Source organism: Gopherus evgoodei, chromosome 1, assembly GCF_007399415.2.
Source record: "Gopherus evgoodei ecotype Sinaloan lineage chromosome 1, rGopEvg1_v1.p, whole genome shotgun sequence".
In the NCBI taxonomy this organism is placed as follows: Eukaryota; Metazoa; Chordata; order Testudines; family Testudinidae; genus Gopherus; species Gopherus evgoodei.
The window spans coordinates 105951269-105968067 of NC_044322.1; the positions used below are offsets into that span (position 1 = coordinate 105951269).

Genomic DNA, 16799 nt, shown 5'->3' on the forward strand with positions numbered 1-16799 from the left:
CTGTACAAAACCCCTGCACATCTTCTTGTTGGTGTCCTTACAGTTAATATCACAAGGAAAGCTGTATACATGCATTGATAACTAATTTCTTCAGGTAGAAGCAACATTTGTGGGCTGTGCCAAAGGCATGGCTAGAATCCTGGATCCATGCTACAGAGATGGGCAGATGAGGTTTTTACAGTGGTGGCATTGACCTCCTTTCAGCTCCTAGGTCATGGGATCCCCTGCTTCCATTTGGTGTCTTCAGTTACTGTTGGCCTGGCTTTCCATGGCTTCGTCCTGTGCTCTTGTCTATATGAGGACCTACTAGAGAATGTCCCTGTGTCTCCACTTCCCTTCCCCTTTAATCTAATAATTGTCATTAGAGATGTAGGAGGAATGTGACAGAGTAGTTTCCCCTATTAAGAATGGTGGCATCTATGGGTCAGTTCACACATCTCTGTCATGTTGCATGGCCCTTTCAGATTTTGGGAAGATTTCATGCATGCAAAGACCTAAGAAACGAGAGATATTGGTAGAGGGGAAGTGGTCCTGGAATAAGTAATGTATGGGAGAATATCAGTTAGTGTTTCCTTAAGGGTTCAGGACCAGGAACCCTGCAAAATGGGTGGCGCACAGCTCCCTGCTCACCCAGCCAACTGGAAATGAGCTAGGAGAAGGGGACAAGCACATATGCCTCCTGCTTCATAACAAAGCAGACAGCAGCAGGAGGAGGTTGCCTGGTGAATTTCTGAGCCTGAGGAGTAATATGGGGTGTGGAAAGGGCCAAGTGAAGGAGAATCTGGCTAAAGTTCTGCAGCTGGTCTAAGTTACAACCCAGCTCCAGAGGGGGAAATTGGGGTACCTAGCTGAAGAGAGAGTGACTGATTAAAGTGAAATCCCAGTGCCAGAAAGGGGATTGGGAGGACCTTCTGAACAGGAGCAAGAGAGCAGACTGGGATTCTTATATGGACCCAGCGTGGCTTTGAACTAGGGTAACGAACAAAGTGAGTTAAACTTTGTAGAAAGAATTAATAACTCAGGAAGGAGGTACATGTTTCAAACCAATCTAGTCTAAGTACTTGATTGAAAAGACCTGAGGGGGTGACGGGCATAATGCACTTGCAGAGCCATGAGGGGCCACAACAATGAGGATATGCTGGAAGGCAGCACCTATCTGCCCTAAAAGGCAGAAAGGAGAGACACTTCTGCTGCTGCTGCTATCATTGCTATGCCAAGGACCAAAAGGAGATAATGACACATAAGGCCCTACACACTTGAATATTCTAGCTATTACACCAAGTCTTACCAGATCCTGTCTGCTTCTTTACTTACGATTAGCAGCACTGGGAGCAGAAGCAAAAGCATTTTCCTTTGGGGCCTCAGCCTTGGGAGAGAGGAGTGGAAGGAAAATCACTACGTCATTGAATAAAGCAGTGTTATTGGTAAGACTGGAAGTGAGAGGAGTGAATGAGGGGAGGCAGAGGAGAAGAAGAGAATTCTTCTTGGAAGTCTAGATTTAGTAGAATCCAAACCTTCTGCTGGGCCATAGTAGCTAGCCTGTTTCCACTGCTTTCCAAGCGGTCCTGTTGAGTCAGTTTCATGTAACTCACATAAACTAAATCCTCTAGGATATGGTCAAACCTAGTTGAAAAACATTGCATAAAATATCATATCTGGTTTGCTTCTTCATCAGGTAGGCGTGCAATTAGAGACTGTCTGTGGAGTAATTCCTGGCAAGCGTCTATAGGTGGTATGGCTCATCCACAGAACAGTTCTTCACTGGGGAGCTTAGTCCTGTTAAAGATTATCTGTGTTGTGGTCATCAATGGATAGACAGTGTGGCAAAGGACTGATTGCCTAGTGTCATTTGTCAAAACACATAAGCAATTTTCATTTTGTTGCCAGGTGAAACAATGCAGCCTTATACAAATAAGTATAGTAACTCCTCACTTAAAGTTGTCCTGGTTAACATTGTTTCCTTGTTATGTTGCTGATCAATTAGGGAACATGCTCATTGAAAGTTGCACTATGCTCCCTTACAATGTTGTTTGGTAGCCACCTGCTTTGTCCACTGCTTGCAGAAAGAACAGCCCATTGGAGCTAGCTGGTGAAGGCTTGGATACCAGGGTGGATCACCAGCCCCCCTATCAGCTCCCGGCTCAGCTCCCCACTCCCCTAAGTTCCCTGTGCAGCAGCCGCCCAGCAGGCTATCAATTGCTGGTCAGTTCAGCTGTCCCTGCCCCCATTGCCATGTGCTACTCCTGCCATCTGCGTTGGAGCTGGTCCCGGGAGCCTCCTGCTTGCTGTGAAAGTGATTAAGGGGGGAAGATGGGTGCTAATGTCACGGTGTCCCCCTCCTGCTGCTCCTTCACCTCATCAGAGCAGGGGTGGGACATGACAGGGCTCAGGAGGGGGGAGCTTGCTGGCAGCAGTTTCTGTCTCAACTTGCTGATCTACTTAAAAAGGCAATGTACTTAGAGTGGAGTCAGTGTAATTAGAGGGCAATAAGCATCTGTCTCTCACATACACACTGTGTACGTCTCTGTCTCTCTCTGCCATGGTGTCTTCCTTTCCTCCATTCCTGCTGACTTGTAGAGTGTGAGGCTAGATTAACAATATGTTAACCCTTGAGAGCTCAGCCAAGTGCTAGTTCATCATTTAGCCGTAAGGCATTCCCTGGGAAATATCCCACTCTCTTCTACCCTCTGACTTCACCACCTCAACCAAGCTTCACAATCATCATTGCTGTTTACAGTATTAAATTGTTTAAAACGTATACTGTGTATGTGGGTGTATATATATAAAATCTAGTCTTTTATCTGGCGAAAAAATTTTCCCTGGAACCTAACCCCCTATTTACATTAATTCTTATGGGGAAATTGGATTCGCTTAACATTGTTTCACTTAAAGTAGCATTTTTCAGGAACATAACCACAACGTTAAGCGAGGAGTTACTGTAATGCAATGTGATTGTAACATGTGAAGGAAAATATCAAGCTTTGTTGTGCTGCTTGGAAATGGTGCAAACAGTGAACTTTGTCATGTTTCTAAAACAGCAGCTATGGTGTTTTCTCTTTATTCAAACTGCTTTCAAATAGGTCTGCATATATCCATCAGTTTTTACAATCCTACACAGTGTAAAATACTCTAATGCTAAGAATATTGTAAGGTCAATTTTTTGTGACACCAGAAAACACTAAAAGAATAACAAAATATTTATACAGTACACTGTATCAATGTTTTAGTGTAAGAAAAGGTAACAAAACATCATTTTGGACAATGTTTTTGTTTATTACAGTATTGTATGAAATATTTTAAAGGTATTTTTATAAGACAAGGAAGTGTGACCCTGAAACTCCTCTCATGAAAGGGAGGAGATAAGAATTGTGCAAATCTGATGCAACATCTGATTTTACTGTAAAAGAGTTTATTTCATAAGTCAAAAGTCTGTGCTAGTTATGGCCAGTCATAACACATTTAAAAGATGAAGATAAAATATTTTTAAAAAATCTTCAGTGTCATTATCAAAGCTTCACATGACATGGAATTTGCTCTCAACTAAACAATCTTTTTTCAGGAAGGTTAAACACAGTGAATAAGTTCTTAACATGAATCTTGTTGTCTATATTTGAGATAGTTTTTCATCGTTATAAGACATTAACTTTGAAAACTTGTGGCTATCAGGGGAAGTCCCAGATGATTGGAAAAAGGCAGATATAGTGCCCATCTTTAAAAAAGGGAAGAAGGAGAGTCCGGGGAACTACAGACTAGTCAGCCTCACCTCAGTCCCCCTGGAAAAATCATGGAATCTATTTTGAAGCACTTGGAGGAGAGGAAAGTGATCAGAACAGTCAGCATGGATTCATCAAGTGCAAGTCATGCCTGACCAACCTGATAAAAACATTAGAACAGCCGTACCGGGTCAGACCAAAGGTCCATCTAGCCAGTATCTGTCTACCAACAGTGGCCAATGCCGGGTGCCCCAGAGGGAGCGAAGCTAACAGGCAATGATCAAGTGATCTCTCTCCTGCCCTCCATCTCCATCCTCTGACAAACAGAGGCTAGGGACACCATTCTTTACCCTTCCTGGCTAATAGCCATTTATGGACTTAACCACCATGAATTTATCCAGTTCCCTTTTAAACATTGTTATAGTCCCAGCCTTCACAACCTCCTCAGGTAAGGAGTTCCACAAGTTGACTGTGTGCTGTGTGAAGAAGAACTTCCTTTTATTTGTTTTAAACCTGATACCTATTAAGTTCATTTGGTGACCCCTAGTTCTTGTATTATGGGAATAAGTAAATAACTTTTCCTTGTCCACTTTCTCAACATCACTCATGATTTTATATACTTCTATCATATCCCCCCTTAGTCTCCTCTTTTCCAAGCTGAAGATACCTAGCCTCTTTAATCTTTCCTCATATGGGACCCTCTCCAAACCCCTAATCATTTTAGTTGCCCTTTTCTGAACCTTTTCTTCTGCTAGAATATCTTTTTTGAGGTGAGGAGACCACATCTGTACACAGTATTCGAGATGTGGGCGTACCATGGATTTATATAAGGGCAATAATATATTCTCAATCTTATTCTCTATCCCCTTTTTAATGATTCCTAACATCTTGTTTGCTTTTTGACCGCCTCTGCACACTGAGTGGACATCTTCAGAGAACTACCCACAATGACAAAAAGATCTTTTTCCTGACTCTTTGTAGCTAAATTAGCCCCCATCATATTGTATGTATAGTTGGGGTTACTTTTTCCAATGTGCATTACTTTACATTTATCCACATTAAATTTCATTTGCCATTTTGTTGCCCAATTACTTAGTTTTGTGAGATCTTTTTGAAGTTCTTCACAATCTGCTTTGGTCTTAACTATCTTGAGCAGTTTAGTATCATCTGCAAACTTTGCCACCTCACTGTTTACCTCTTTCTCCAGATCATTTATGAATAAATTGAATAGGATTGGTCCTAGGACTGACCCTTGGGGAACACCAGTAGTTACCCCTCTCCATTCTGAGAATTTACCATTAATTCCTGCCCTTTGTTCACTGTATTTTAGCCAGTTCTCAATCTATGAAAGGACCTTCCCTTTTATCCCATGACAGCTTAATTTACATAAGAGCCTTTGTTGAGGGACCTTGTCAAAAGCTTTCTGGAAATCTAAGTACACTGTGTCCACTGGATCCCCCTTGTCCACATGTTTGTTGACCCCTTTAAAGAACTCTAATAGATTAGTAAGACACGATTTTCTTTACAGAAACCATGTTGACTATTGCTCAACAGTTTATGTTTTTCTATGTGTCTGACAATTTTATTTTTAACTATTGTTTCGACTAATTTTCCCGGTACCGATGTTAGACTTTCCGGTCTGTAATTGCCAGGATCACCTCTAGAGCCCCTTTTAAATATGGGCGTTACATTTGCTAACTTCCAGTCACTGGGTATCGAAGCCGATTTAAAGGACAGGTTACAAACCTTAGTTAATAGTTCCGCAACTTCGTATTTGAGTTCTTTCAGAACTCTTGGGTGAATGCCGTCTGGTTCCGGTGACTTCTTAATGTTGAGTTTATCAATTAATTCCAAAACCTCCTCTAGTGACACTTCAATCTGTGACAGTTCCTCAGATTTCTCACCTACAAAAGCCAGTTCAGGTTTGGGAATCTCCCTAACATCCTCAGTCGTGAAGACTGAAGCAAAGAATCCATTTAGTTTCTCCTCAATGACTTTATCGTCTTTAAGCACACCTTTTGTATTTCGATCATCAAGGGGCCCCACTGATTGTTTAGCAGGCTTCCTGCTTCTGATGTACTTAAAAAACATTTTGTTATTACCTTTGGAGTTTTTGGCTAGCCGTTCTTCAAACTCCTCTTTGGCTTTTCTTATTACACTCTTGCACTTAATTTGGCAGTGTTTGTGCTCCTTTCTATTTGCCGCACTTGGATTTGACTTCCACTTTTTAAAGGAAGTCTTTTTCTCTCTAACTGCTTCTTTTACATGGTTGTTAAGCCACAGTGGCTCTTTTTTAGTTCTTTTACTGTGTTTCTTAATTTGAGGTATACATTGAAGTTGGGCCTCTATTATGGTGTCTTTAAAAAGGGTCCATGCAACTTGCAGGGATTTCACTTTAGTCACTGTACCTTTTAACTTTTGTTTAACTAACCCCCTAATTTTTGTATAGTACCCCCTTTTGAAATTAAATGCCACAGTGTTGTGCTGTTGAGGTGTTCTTCCCACCACAGGGATGTTGAATGTTATTGTATTATGGTCACTATTTCCAAGTGCTCCTGCTATAGTTACCTCTTGGACCAGCTCCTGTGCTCCACTCAGGATTAAATCTCGAGTTGCCTCTCCCCTTGTAGGTTCCTGTACCAGCTGCTCCATGAAGCAGTCATTTAAAGTATCGAGAAATTTCATCTCTGTATTTCGTCCTGAAGTGAAATGTTCCCAGTCAATATGGGGATAATTGAAATCCCTCACTATTATTGGGTTCTTAATTTTGATAGCCTCTCTAATTTCCCTTAGCATTTCAGCATCACTATTACTGTCCTGGTCAGGTGGTCGATAATAGATCCCTAATGTTATATTTTTATTAGAGCATGAAATTTATATCCATAGCGATTCTATGGAACATGTGGATTCGCTTAAGATTTTTACTTCATTTGAATCTACATTTTCTTTCACATATAGTGCCACTCCTTCCCCTGCACGACCTGTTCTGTCCTTCCGATATATTTTGTGCCCTGGAATGATTGTGTCCCATTGATTGTACTCAGTCCAAGCTCTCAGGTTTCTCTGATGCCTATTATATCAATATCCTCCTCTATCACAAGGCACTCTAGTTCACCCATCTTATTATTTAGACTTCTAGCATTTGTGTACAAGCACTTTAAAGACTTGTCCTTGTTTATTTGTCTGCCCTTTTCTGATGTGCCAGATTCATTTTTATGTGACTCTTTATCATTTGATCCAGCCCTTACATTATCTTCTTCCGTCCTTTGTTCCTGACTATAACCTGGAGATTCTCTATCATCAGACTCTCCCCTAAGAGAAGTCTGTGTCCGATCCACATGCTCCTCTACAGCAGTCGGCTTTCCCCCATCTCCTAGTTCAAAAACTGCTCTACAACTTCTTTAATGTTTAGTGCCAGCAGCCTGGTTCCACCTTGGTTTAGGTGGAGCCCATCTCTCCTATACAGGCTCTTCTCATCCCAAAAGTTTCCCCAGTTCCTAATGAATGTAAACCCCTCCTCTCTACACCATCGTCTCATCCATACATTGAGACTCTGAAGCTCTGCCTGCCTACCTGGCCCTGTTTGTGGAACTGGGAGCATTTCTGAGAATGTCACCATAGAGGTCCAGGATTTCAGTCTCTTCCCTAGCAGCTTAAATTTGGCTTCCAGGACATCTCTCCTACCCTTCCCTATGTCATTGGTACCTACATGTACCATGACCACTGGCTCCTCCCCAGCACTGCACATAAGTCTGTCTAGATGCCTCAAGAGATCCGCAACCTTCGCACTAGGCAGGCAAGTCACCATACGGTTCTCCCAATCATCACAAACCCAGCTATCTACGTTTCTAATGATTGAATCTCCCATTACTAACACCAGCCTTTTCCTAGCAACTGGAGTTCCCTCCCCCGAAGAGGTAATCTCAGTGCGAGAGGCAACCCCAGCACCATCTGGAAGGAGGGTCCCAACTATGGGAAGGTTTCCGTCTGCTCCCATTGACTGATCTGCTTCCCTGGGCCTTTCTTCCTCCTCAACAGCACACAGACTGTCTGAGAGAAGGTGGGACAATTCTACAGTGTCCCGGAAAGCCTCGTCAACATACCTCTCTGCCTGTCTTAGCTCCTCCAGTTCCGCCACCCTGGCCTCCAAAGTCCGTAAGCGGTCTCTGAGGGCCAGGAGCTCCTTGCACCGAATGCACACATACGCCACCTGCCGACAGGGCAGGTAATCATACATGCTACACTCAGTGCAATAAACTGGATAGCCCCCACTCTGCTGCTGGGCTTCTGCCTGCATTGTCTCCTAGTTAATGAAAGGGTGATTTAAAGAAGGGGGGTTTGGAACATGGTTTGGAGTATAGGTTTTAAGGGGACTACGGGGAACAGGTAGGACTGACAAGGGACCCCCGCTCCCCTTCCAAACTCCCTTGCGAAACTCCCTGTTAGCAGCCCCTGGTCACAAGCTCCCTGGTTGCTTGTGCGCGGCTTTATAAAGCCCTGGCCTGAGTGAATGCCCACCCACTGATTAAGGCTCAGCCAGTTACCAGAGGCTTCAAGCTTTCAAACCTTCCTTTGAAGCTCACGGCCTCCAACTGCCAGCCACTGATTGCCTTCTATGATGAGATAACTAGCTCTGTGGATATGGGGAAAGTGATGGATGTGATATACCTTGATTTTAGCAAAGCTTTTAATACAGTCTCCCACAGTAATCTTGCCAGCAAGTAAAAAAGCATGGATTGGATGAATGGACTATAAGGTGGATAGAAAGATGGCTAGATTGTCGGACTCAATGGGTAGTGATCAACGGCTCGATGTCTAGCTGGCAGCTGGTATCAAGCAGAGTGCCCCAGGAGTCCTGGGGTTGATTTTGTTCAACATCTTCATTAATTATCTGGATGATGGGTTGGTTTGCACCCTCAGCAAGTTTGTAGATTACACTAAAATGGAGGAGGGGAGGGGAAGAGATAGATATGCTGGAGGGTAGGGATAGGGTCCAGAGTGACCTAGACAAATTGGATGATTGGGCCAAATGAAATTTAGTGAGGTTCAACAAGGACAAGTGCAGAGTCCTGTACTTAGGACAGAAGAATCCCATGCACTGCTACAGGCTGGGAACCTTCTGTCTAAGCAGCAGTTCTGCAGAAAAGGACCTGGGGATTACAGTGGACCAAAGCTGAATATGAGTCAGCAGTGTGCCCTTGTTGCCAAGAAGGCAAATGGCATATTAGGCTGCATTAGTAGGAGCATTGCCAGCCGATTGAGAAAAGTGATTATTCCCCTCTATTCAGCACTAGTTAGGTCACATCTGGAGTATTGCATCCAGTTTTGGGTCCCCCACTACAGAAAGGCTGTGGACAAATTGGAGAGTGTCCAGTGGAGGGCAATGAAAATGATTAGGGGGCTGGGGCACATGACTTATGAGGAGAGGCTGAGGGAACTGGGGTTATTTAGTCTGCAGAAGAGAAGAGTGAAGGGGGATCTGATAGCAGCCTTCAACTACCTGAAGGGGGGTGTAGACGTCCACTGTTGGGGTCGCCCCTCCCTTGGGCAACTGGGAGCCAGGCCGCCTCACTACACGAGTCCAGTGAGCTGGTGAATTAGCCTGGTGAGGTAGGAAACAGTCAGGAGCTCAGGCCCTCAGGCAGGGGCTGAGCAAAGTAGCTCAGTATTTAAGCTCAGGCCCTTGGTCAGGGCAGGGCAGCAAACAACAGTTTGGGGCTCAGACCCTCAGGCAGGGGCTGAGCAAACAGTTCAGTATTTTAACAAGCCCAAGCTCCTGGTCCTGAGCATCAGGACGAGGGGGGAGACTGCCACCCGGGAGTGGGGTAGCAGGGGGGACGCAGGCCCGCCCACTCCTCTGCGTCCCAGCCCGGGGTCCTAACAGTGGCAGGCAGCCTGCTGCTGTGTCAGTGGGGATCCTGGCTGCAACACACTGACATTGGCTCTGAGTGTGCTGCAGCCAGACTAGGGTTGGCTGCCCCTGGGCTACTTCTGACCTCCTCCTCTACCAGTACCTGCGTCTCAGGGGCACCATCCATGGCATCTTGCACCATGGGCTCCTCGGGATACTGAGCGAGGGGTAAACTGGGCAGCTCCTCTGGGTCCCTTTGTACCAGTCGGCTTACTGGCTTATCTGGCGTCTGGTCGGCGTCCAGCCTCTGCAGGTATGGCTAGTCCTCGGGTCGGTCACAGGCGGTGGGAGTCTCCCCAGTGGAAGCTGGGGCATCAGCGTCTGGCCTCTCTGGTGGCCAGACCGCTTCTGAGCCCTGGGGTTGGATTTTTATACTTCCTGCCCGCTGGGGTGCGAGCTAAGGCTCCAGTGACTTCACTCACTTTGGTGTCCGTAAGGGCTTGTCCCTCTCTGGGATGGCTGGGAGCTAGGTCACCTCACTACTGGGGGTTCCAAAGAGGATGTAGCTAGGCTGTTCTCAGTGGTGGCAGATGACAGAACAAGGAGCAATGGTCTCAAGTTGGAGTGGGGGAGGTCTAGGTTGGATATTAGGAAAAACTATTTCACTAGAAGGGTGGTGAAGCACTGGAATGGGTTACCTAGGGAGGTGGTGGAATCTCCATCCTTAGAGGTTTCTAAGGCCTGGCTTGACAAAGCCCTGGTTTGAATGATTTACCTGGGGTTGGTCTTTCATTCAGCTGGGAGCTGGACTAGATGACCTCCTGAGGTCTCTTTCATCCCTAATCTTCTATGATTTTGTGATTCTATGATTTTAATGAAACTGTCCAAAATAGCACATTTGAACCTCCAAAACACTTGAAATCAGGTTTAATTTCAGTTCAGTATATGGTCCCAGTCCAGTATAGCATATAAACATGTGCTCAGCTTCAAGCATGTGACTAGTCCTGTTGAAATCAACATGTTCTTTAGGACTCTGTTGGATCAGGGCCTGTGTTGAGACACACTGTGTCATTATCCTTGAAGATTTAGAAACTGTAGTGTGCTAGTGCATTTAGGTTTGATCCATGTTTGCTGTGGTCATTCACATGGTAGATCTCTAACTGTTGTTCATGTTTTTCTCCCTGAATCCAGACTTCCCTTTTTTTCACTGCCTAACTTCAGTCTAGAAAAGAAAAACATCCAAGATAACCAATACACTACTTCCTTTGTTGACCAAATGAACAGTTTTGCAAACTCATTAGAATTATCACCTGAAATTTGCCAAGTTTCAAATGCCTGCAAAAATCCCATTGGTTCTTTCTTCACTGCATCTGAAAAAATCCTATTTTTTCCTCTTTGTTTTAATATTTTAAATCCTTGTTTATGCCTGGGTCATTTTCTACCATGAGTACTGAAACTTTCTCTCTCCAGGTGCTCCACCCTGCCCCTCTCCAATAGTGCTAACAGGGAAAAAAAAATTCTGTTTTGAGAAAATTTTTGAGACTTTGAAACTTGTTTTCATTCTTCATCAGAACAAGACTTTTTGGAATATCTCGAAGAGAGAGAAGCCCTATAATAGGCTATAGCCCAGTAGTGAGGGCACTTCCCTAGGATGTCAAAAGACCCAAAGGCATATCCTTGCTCTGCCTCATTCAGAACAAGGGCTTGAAACTGGGTCTGCCACATCCCAGACAAATCCAGAAATTCCAGCCTGGACCTGAGAAACTTTTGTGATGAAAGTTCCCTCAGAAATGACATGCTTCTGTGAAAACGTTTGATTTTGAAGAATCGGCATTTTCTGACTACACATATTTTGTTGAAAAATTAACCAGCAGCTTTACTCTCCTATCTATCCAAATTGATACAACTAAAGTCATGTTTCATACTCTCCAACTGGACCATGTCACTTCCATTTTAAAAATTCCTGCACTGGGTTCCTTTGACCTTCTATCTCAATTTTAGCTTCCACTTCTAATCCTCAAGGCTCTTCACATCTCTACAAAGGTCTATAGCTCTGCTCTCATTTATCCCCATTTCCCACCTTACTCCCTTCACTAGGCCATCATGACTCTCACTTAACCACTCCTTTGGGATCCTTCTTTCTTGGTCCTGCCAGGAGTGCAAGGGACTGGACTACATAACCTCTCAAGGTCCCTTCCGTCCTATGATTCTTTCACTCTCATTTTTGTGCTGTCTTCCAGACTGCCCTCACATTTGTGCCAAAACTCCTCCTCACTAGCAATGTGGAAGGAATCAACCTCTCAATTTAAATTCTTCCTTATAACCCACTTCTTTCATAAAGCCAGTGATAACCATTCAGTAAGCACCTAATACACTAAAAGCAAAACATATGTATGTACTAAATTGGAAATATCATTCGTGGAGAGTAGTGCATGTTGTGTCTCTCTGTAAAAGGCAAGATTCTGCTTCCAGTTACTTTGATGTAAATCTGCAGTCATTCAGTTGTTTGCAGTGTGACTGAGTTCAGAATCTGACCTGTACATTGTATTTTTTTTTAGGCAGAGACTGTACCTCCTTTTTTTATTACAGCACCAAGTACACTGTCTATCCTTTGCAGTGCCCTTCCTATTTTTCTGGCTTGGCAAACACAATCTTTATGTAAACCTGTTGGATTCACAAATGAACAAGATCCAACTAATATTTTTGCCACATTAGGTCAAGCCATAATCTGATGTGTTTTCATAGCTGTAATTCTTCTGTGTCTCAAGACAAAGACCTTTTTTTTTTTGGCACTGCTCCCATCCATCTTGCTGGAGGGTTTACACAGAATCTTACTGCTTTTAGTCAGTGTGGATTGGTAGAGGCATGATGCTATTATAAAAGACAATCTTTCTACTTGACCATAATACCATGGTTGAACCTATTAGGAATGTCACCGCCAAAATCATTGCTGAAAGGGTTCTTTTGTCAGATTTGTTGCCATTTGCTCATGGACTATGACTAGCACTGATATTTATTTTATAAACAGATATGGTCCAAAAAGATCCAGGTAATGATTGAGAGTGAGAGAAGTAATGGAGAATGAACTAACTTCATACTTTTGGTCTACTGTTGAGTTTTAAGAGGAAAGATTGCATGGTAATGCAATTTCTTTGTTGCTTTTGATTGGACTTATTTCCTTTGGTTATTCCTGTTATTTTTATTTTATTTTAAAGAAACATATTCTGGAAGCAAAGAAAAAATAGTAACTCATGGAAAGCAATTGTTATGCTGATCAAACCTCAAAGCTGAGGTGCAATAGTTAGCCATTAGTCAGGAACTGAGTTTTCACCTAAGGGGCTTGCTAATTGATCACTGGATGTCTGAATATATATCAGCCCACCTCATTAGAACTTTACAGGGCAGCTAATAAAACCTGAATTAGTAATCATTGCTGATGAAGTGGACCTGCTCCCTACTCTACTTATATGTTAAAAATGGCATGTGTGCACAAGACCAAGTAACAATATTTCAGACAAACAGTAGTTCTATTTGTGACTAGCCAATCAGATTGACTTTCCAAGATGCTTGCTCAGTGAAATAATAATAATGGAGTATTGCACAGAGGAAGCAAAACCACGGTCATCATCTTCAAGTACCTCAATATTTTCCAAGAATAATTTTCTTAAAATTGCTATTCAACTAGTTGACATTTTAGTATAGGTTCTGCTGCTATAGTATTTGCCAAGTAGTAGAAGCCAGATCTCCATGTTTTGCTTTTAAAATCAGTGATGGAGTCTGAGTGTTTATTTAAAATACAATGCAGGTCTGCCTTTTGTATGCCCTTAAACAACCCAGAATATGCAGGGTAATACATCATATGCATCAGCATGTTATTCAGAGGTCAAATAACCAAATATATAGACATTAATTTACACTTAATGCAGTTTATTGTATATTTATAGCTGATTGTATTTTATTAGACATTTTTCTTATAATTAGAATTGTAATGCTAAAAATATTATTAGAAAAACATATATTTGTTATGAGTTCAATATGTAAACCTTACAGTTCCTTTCTTCTGAATTCCAGTTCAGTCAAAAATAGTCCAATTATAAATACTGATGCAATTCACTACAGTCTTCAAAGAAGTGGCAAAATAAGAGCAGGTTACAGAATACAAACACAAACATTTTTAATTTAAAACAAGCCCACAGACAAACTGGGGAGTCTGGAGGTGGCTGTGAGCTATGTCCTCATTTTCACCTTAGAACAAACTGACAAAACGATCTGTGTTGCTAAAAGGTTATTTTTGGTAACCTGTATCAATTTCCTATTCACACAGCAACTGGTGCAACTAAAAATAATTCCATTTAAACACCAACTAAGAATCTGGTCACATTTGGCTCACAGACAACATGCATAAATAAGGTTTAAGATCCCTTGTTCTGCTACTTCACTCAAGCTCACTCATCAAGCTTAGTTTCATCAAGCTGCCATTTGAAAGCTATTGAAAAGCCATTAACTGACAGGACTGTGAGAGCCGCAGTGCAGCAGCACACCTCAGTGCTGGAAGAATGTGGCTGCAAGTGCACACCAATTAAATCTTACTATTCCTGGGGATGTGGGATTAGGAGCAGTGTCAATCAAGTGTGTTACAATAGCACGTGCAATAGTCATGGTTCAAGACACACAGAGGTTTATCTTAACTCCAGCAGCTGGGTGAGAATGACTTGGAAGCCTCTGCAAGATCTTGGAACAGAAGCTACATTAAATAATGTATTCTGAGGTAAACTGGATACCTGAGGAAAGATTCTAAATAATGTATTTTGTAGGCATGACAGTTGTAGCAGAAGAGAATGCTGAAACCTGTAGGAAGACTACGGTCTGAGATGAAAGAATGTCTCATTATCATTTTATCAAGTGCTGTAAGTAACAAAATGGTTATTTTGATTTTATAATTGTCTCTATTTTGTTTTCTGAGGTGTCTATATTTACTGCCTATGCTAAAAGTATCAAGGTAGATACTGCATGATGCCAGTTTGATAATCATGGAAGGGAGTTGTTACATTGCATGTGAATATATGCAGGCAGTGTAAAATGTTTCTTCTTTCTCTTGTGTACTGACAACTTCATTCACTGTGTGACTCAGCTCTGATTTTAGAGCCCATATTATTAGCTTTCCAAACTTCTTTTATTTATATATTTAAACAGTCGTTGAACAAAACGCCCAAAGACTGGAAACATCTCAGACATAGGTCTGTGTCCTAGGTACCTTCAAGGACAGCCCAGGACCTGTCTCTGGTCCCCAACAGGATTAATAAAAATGAAAATCAAACCATAATTAAAACACTCACATCATCTACTATACATCAATCCTCTGTGCCCCCCACTAGTATTTAAATCTGAAAAATGCAACCATTCTATGGGACAGACTCAAAAAATAAACTTTTACCCTTGAATCATGCATGCTGCAGCTCAAAAAGACTGATTAGGATCTAAGTGTATTGGTTCAGTGCAGAGCAATTTCTTATCATCTCTTTTTAGTATCTTTAAAAAGGGTGTGCTTTTTCATAGTTGCATGTTTGATAGTATTTCCTGAGTGAATTAATTTCTTTAAAAAAATCCAATGTGTGAATGGAAATAATAGATGTCACAGCAGACTAAGAAATTATCATTTTATGTTTTGTTCCAAGCAACCATAATTGCTTTGCTGGCTGTGGATATTTTCCACTGAAGGACTTTGAAAACTTCAGACTTCTTCTAGTATTAATGTCACTGTCTTGTAATGACAAATGGGACATTGCTGAAAGAGGTTTTCTCCCTGGATTATGGTCTTTGTTGACACAAGTGCACTGAAGGCCATTCCTGGAACTATTTTTAAAATAGTGTATTATTGTTAAGAAATGAAGAATGAGATTCTTCAGTGTCCTTGGCATGGAATTGAGGTACCTTGAAACTATCTTTTGTACTCAAGGAGAAATTAAATATTAGGGTCTCCTCTCATGTAGATTCAGTGGCATTTATGTATAAGGCCCCCTATTACTAGTGGGACTTACAAACTTAAATTCCCTGCCAATACACATGAGCACAGATCACTTACTCTTTCTGTATAACCCTAATAAAGATTTCTAATAATCAGTTTGTTGGTTTTGACTTGGGGGCTTAATAATGAGACTTTTTCAGCAAAACAAAGCATTTGTAAGATGTCAGATGTATATTTTAGATCTGCCTTTATTCACTGTGATATTTCTTTACTAATAGTGTAGCTGTGACTTTAATCTGTAATGAAATTATAACCTATAATGAAATGTATGGACTATATCACTATAGAAGAGTTCTGAAAGTAGACTTCTAGGTTCTGTAACCAATAGAAGTCAAAGAAGACAATAGGGTTTTTTAGCAGTAAGGGGGCAAATGATGGATTCTTGGAAGCTTAGGTGTACTGACTAGGGAGACAGCAATGAAGGACTAGAAAATACAAGGATGGGGGTGTATAACAGTAGTGTTTATTTTCTATTATTTTGAATGCTTTGCTGCATTAATAAACTCTCTCTTACTAAATCTATATTTTACCACATAAAATGTTTTTAATTTCCTTTTAAATGTTTGACTTTTGAAAGTGATGGATGCTGCCTGGAGCCAGTCATAATGCCTTTTACTGCATCAGCTTCTCCACATAACTACAGCAATGCACTTTCATCCCTGCCTGCAACTTGGGAGGAGGAGACAAATGTAATGACTCTTCACTCTGCAGCCTAATATCTCAAATGATATTGCTGATGGGGGTGGGAACCTTGGGAGGGGGAAGGAGGTTTTTTTTTGTGGCGGGGGGTCAGAGACAATTGGGATCAGAGCACAGGTATGGGCTTAGGGTAGAGGAGAGGACAGGGTGACATTACTGACGATGGAATCATTCTCAGGTTCTGGGAAAGCATCCTCACCAATCAGTGGTTAGAATCTGACTTTGTCCTCTGTGACTTATGTGTTTTATCCATCACACTGCTGGTTTCTGTGTGTGAGAGAGAACTAGACAGAACATGTTTGAACAGAGCTCATTCTGAGTTTCTGTAGGGTTTGGGAAAAGGGGAAATGTTTAAAAAAATGAAAATTACAGATACAGATAAGCCAACACATTAGCAACTGCTCGTGCTGTTTGTTTGGCTTTGGCATTTTGTTTGTAGTTTATATTTCTGAACTAAATGCCATGAGCCACTGCAGACTGAGAGGTGGAAGGAAGAGAGGAGGAGGGCAAA

General features: G+C 42.1%; 1 protein-coding gene across 2 annotated transcripts in view; it reads left to right on the forward strand.

Moving 5' to 3' along the window:
- Nucleotides 1-16799, forward strand: part of MYO16 (myosin XVI) — a 623763-nt gene that overhangs the window by 147016 nt on the left and 459948 nt on the right. The window contains exon 1 of one of the 2 annotated variants that reach the window (XM_030568449.1): nt 14176-14471. The exons of the other annotated variant lie outside the window; for it this stretch is intronic. Coding sequence (XP_030424309.1) covers nt 14444-14471 — 28 coding nt within the window. The 5' untranslated portion in view covers nt 14176-14443. Of the gene's footprint in view, nt 1-14175; nt 14472-16799 lie in introns of those variants that run through there. 2 annotated transcript variants of the gene reach the window in all.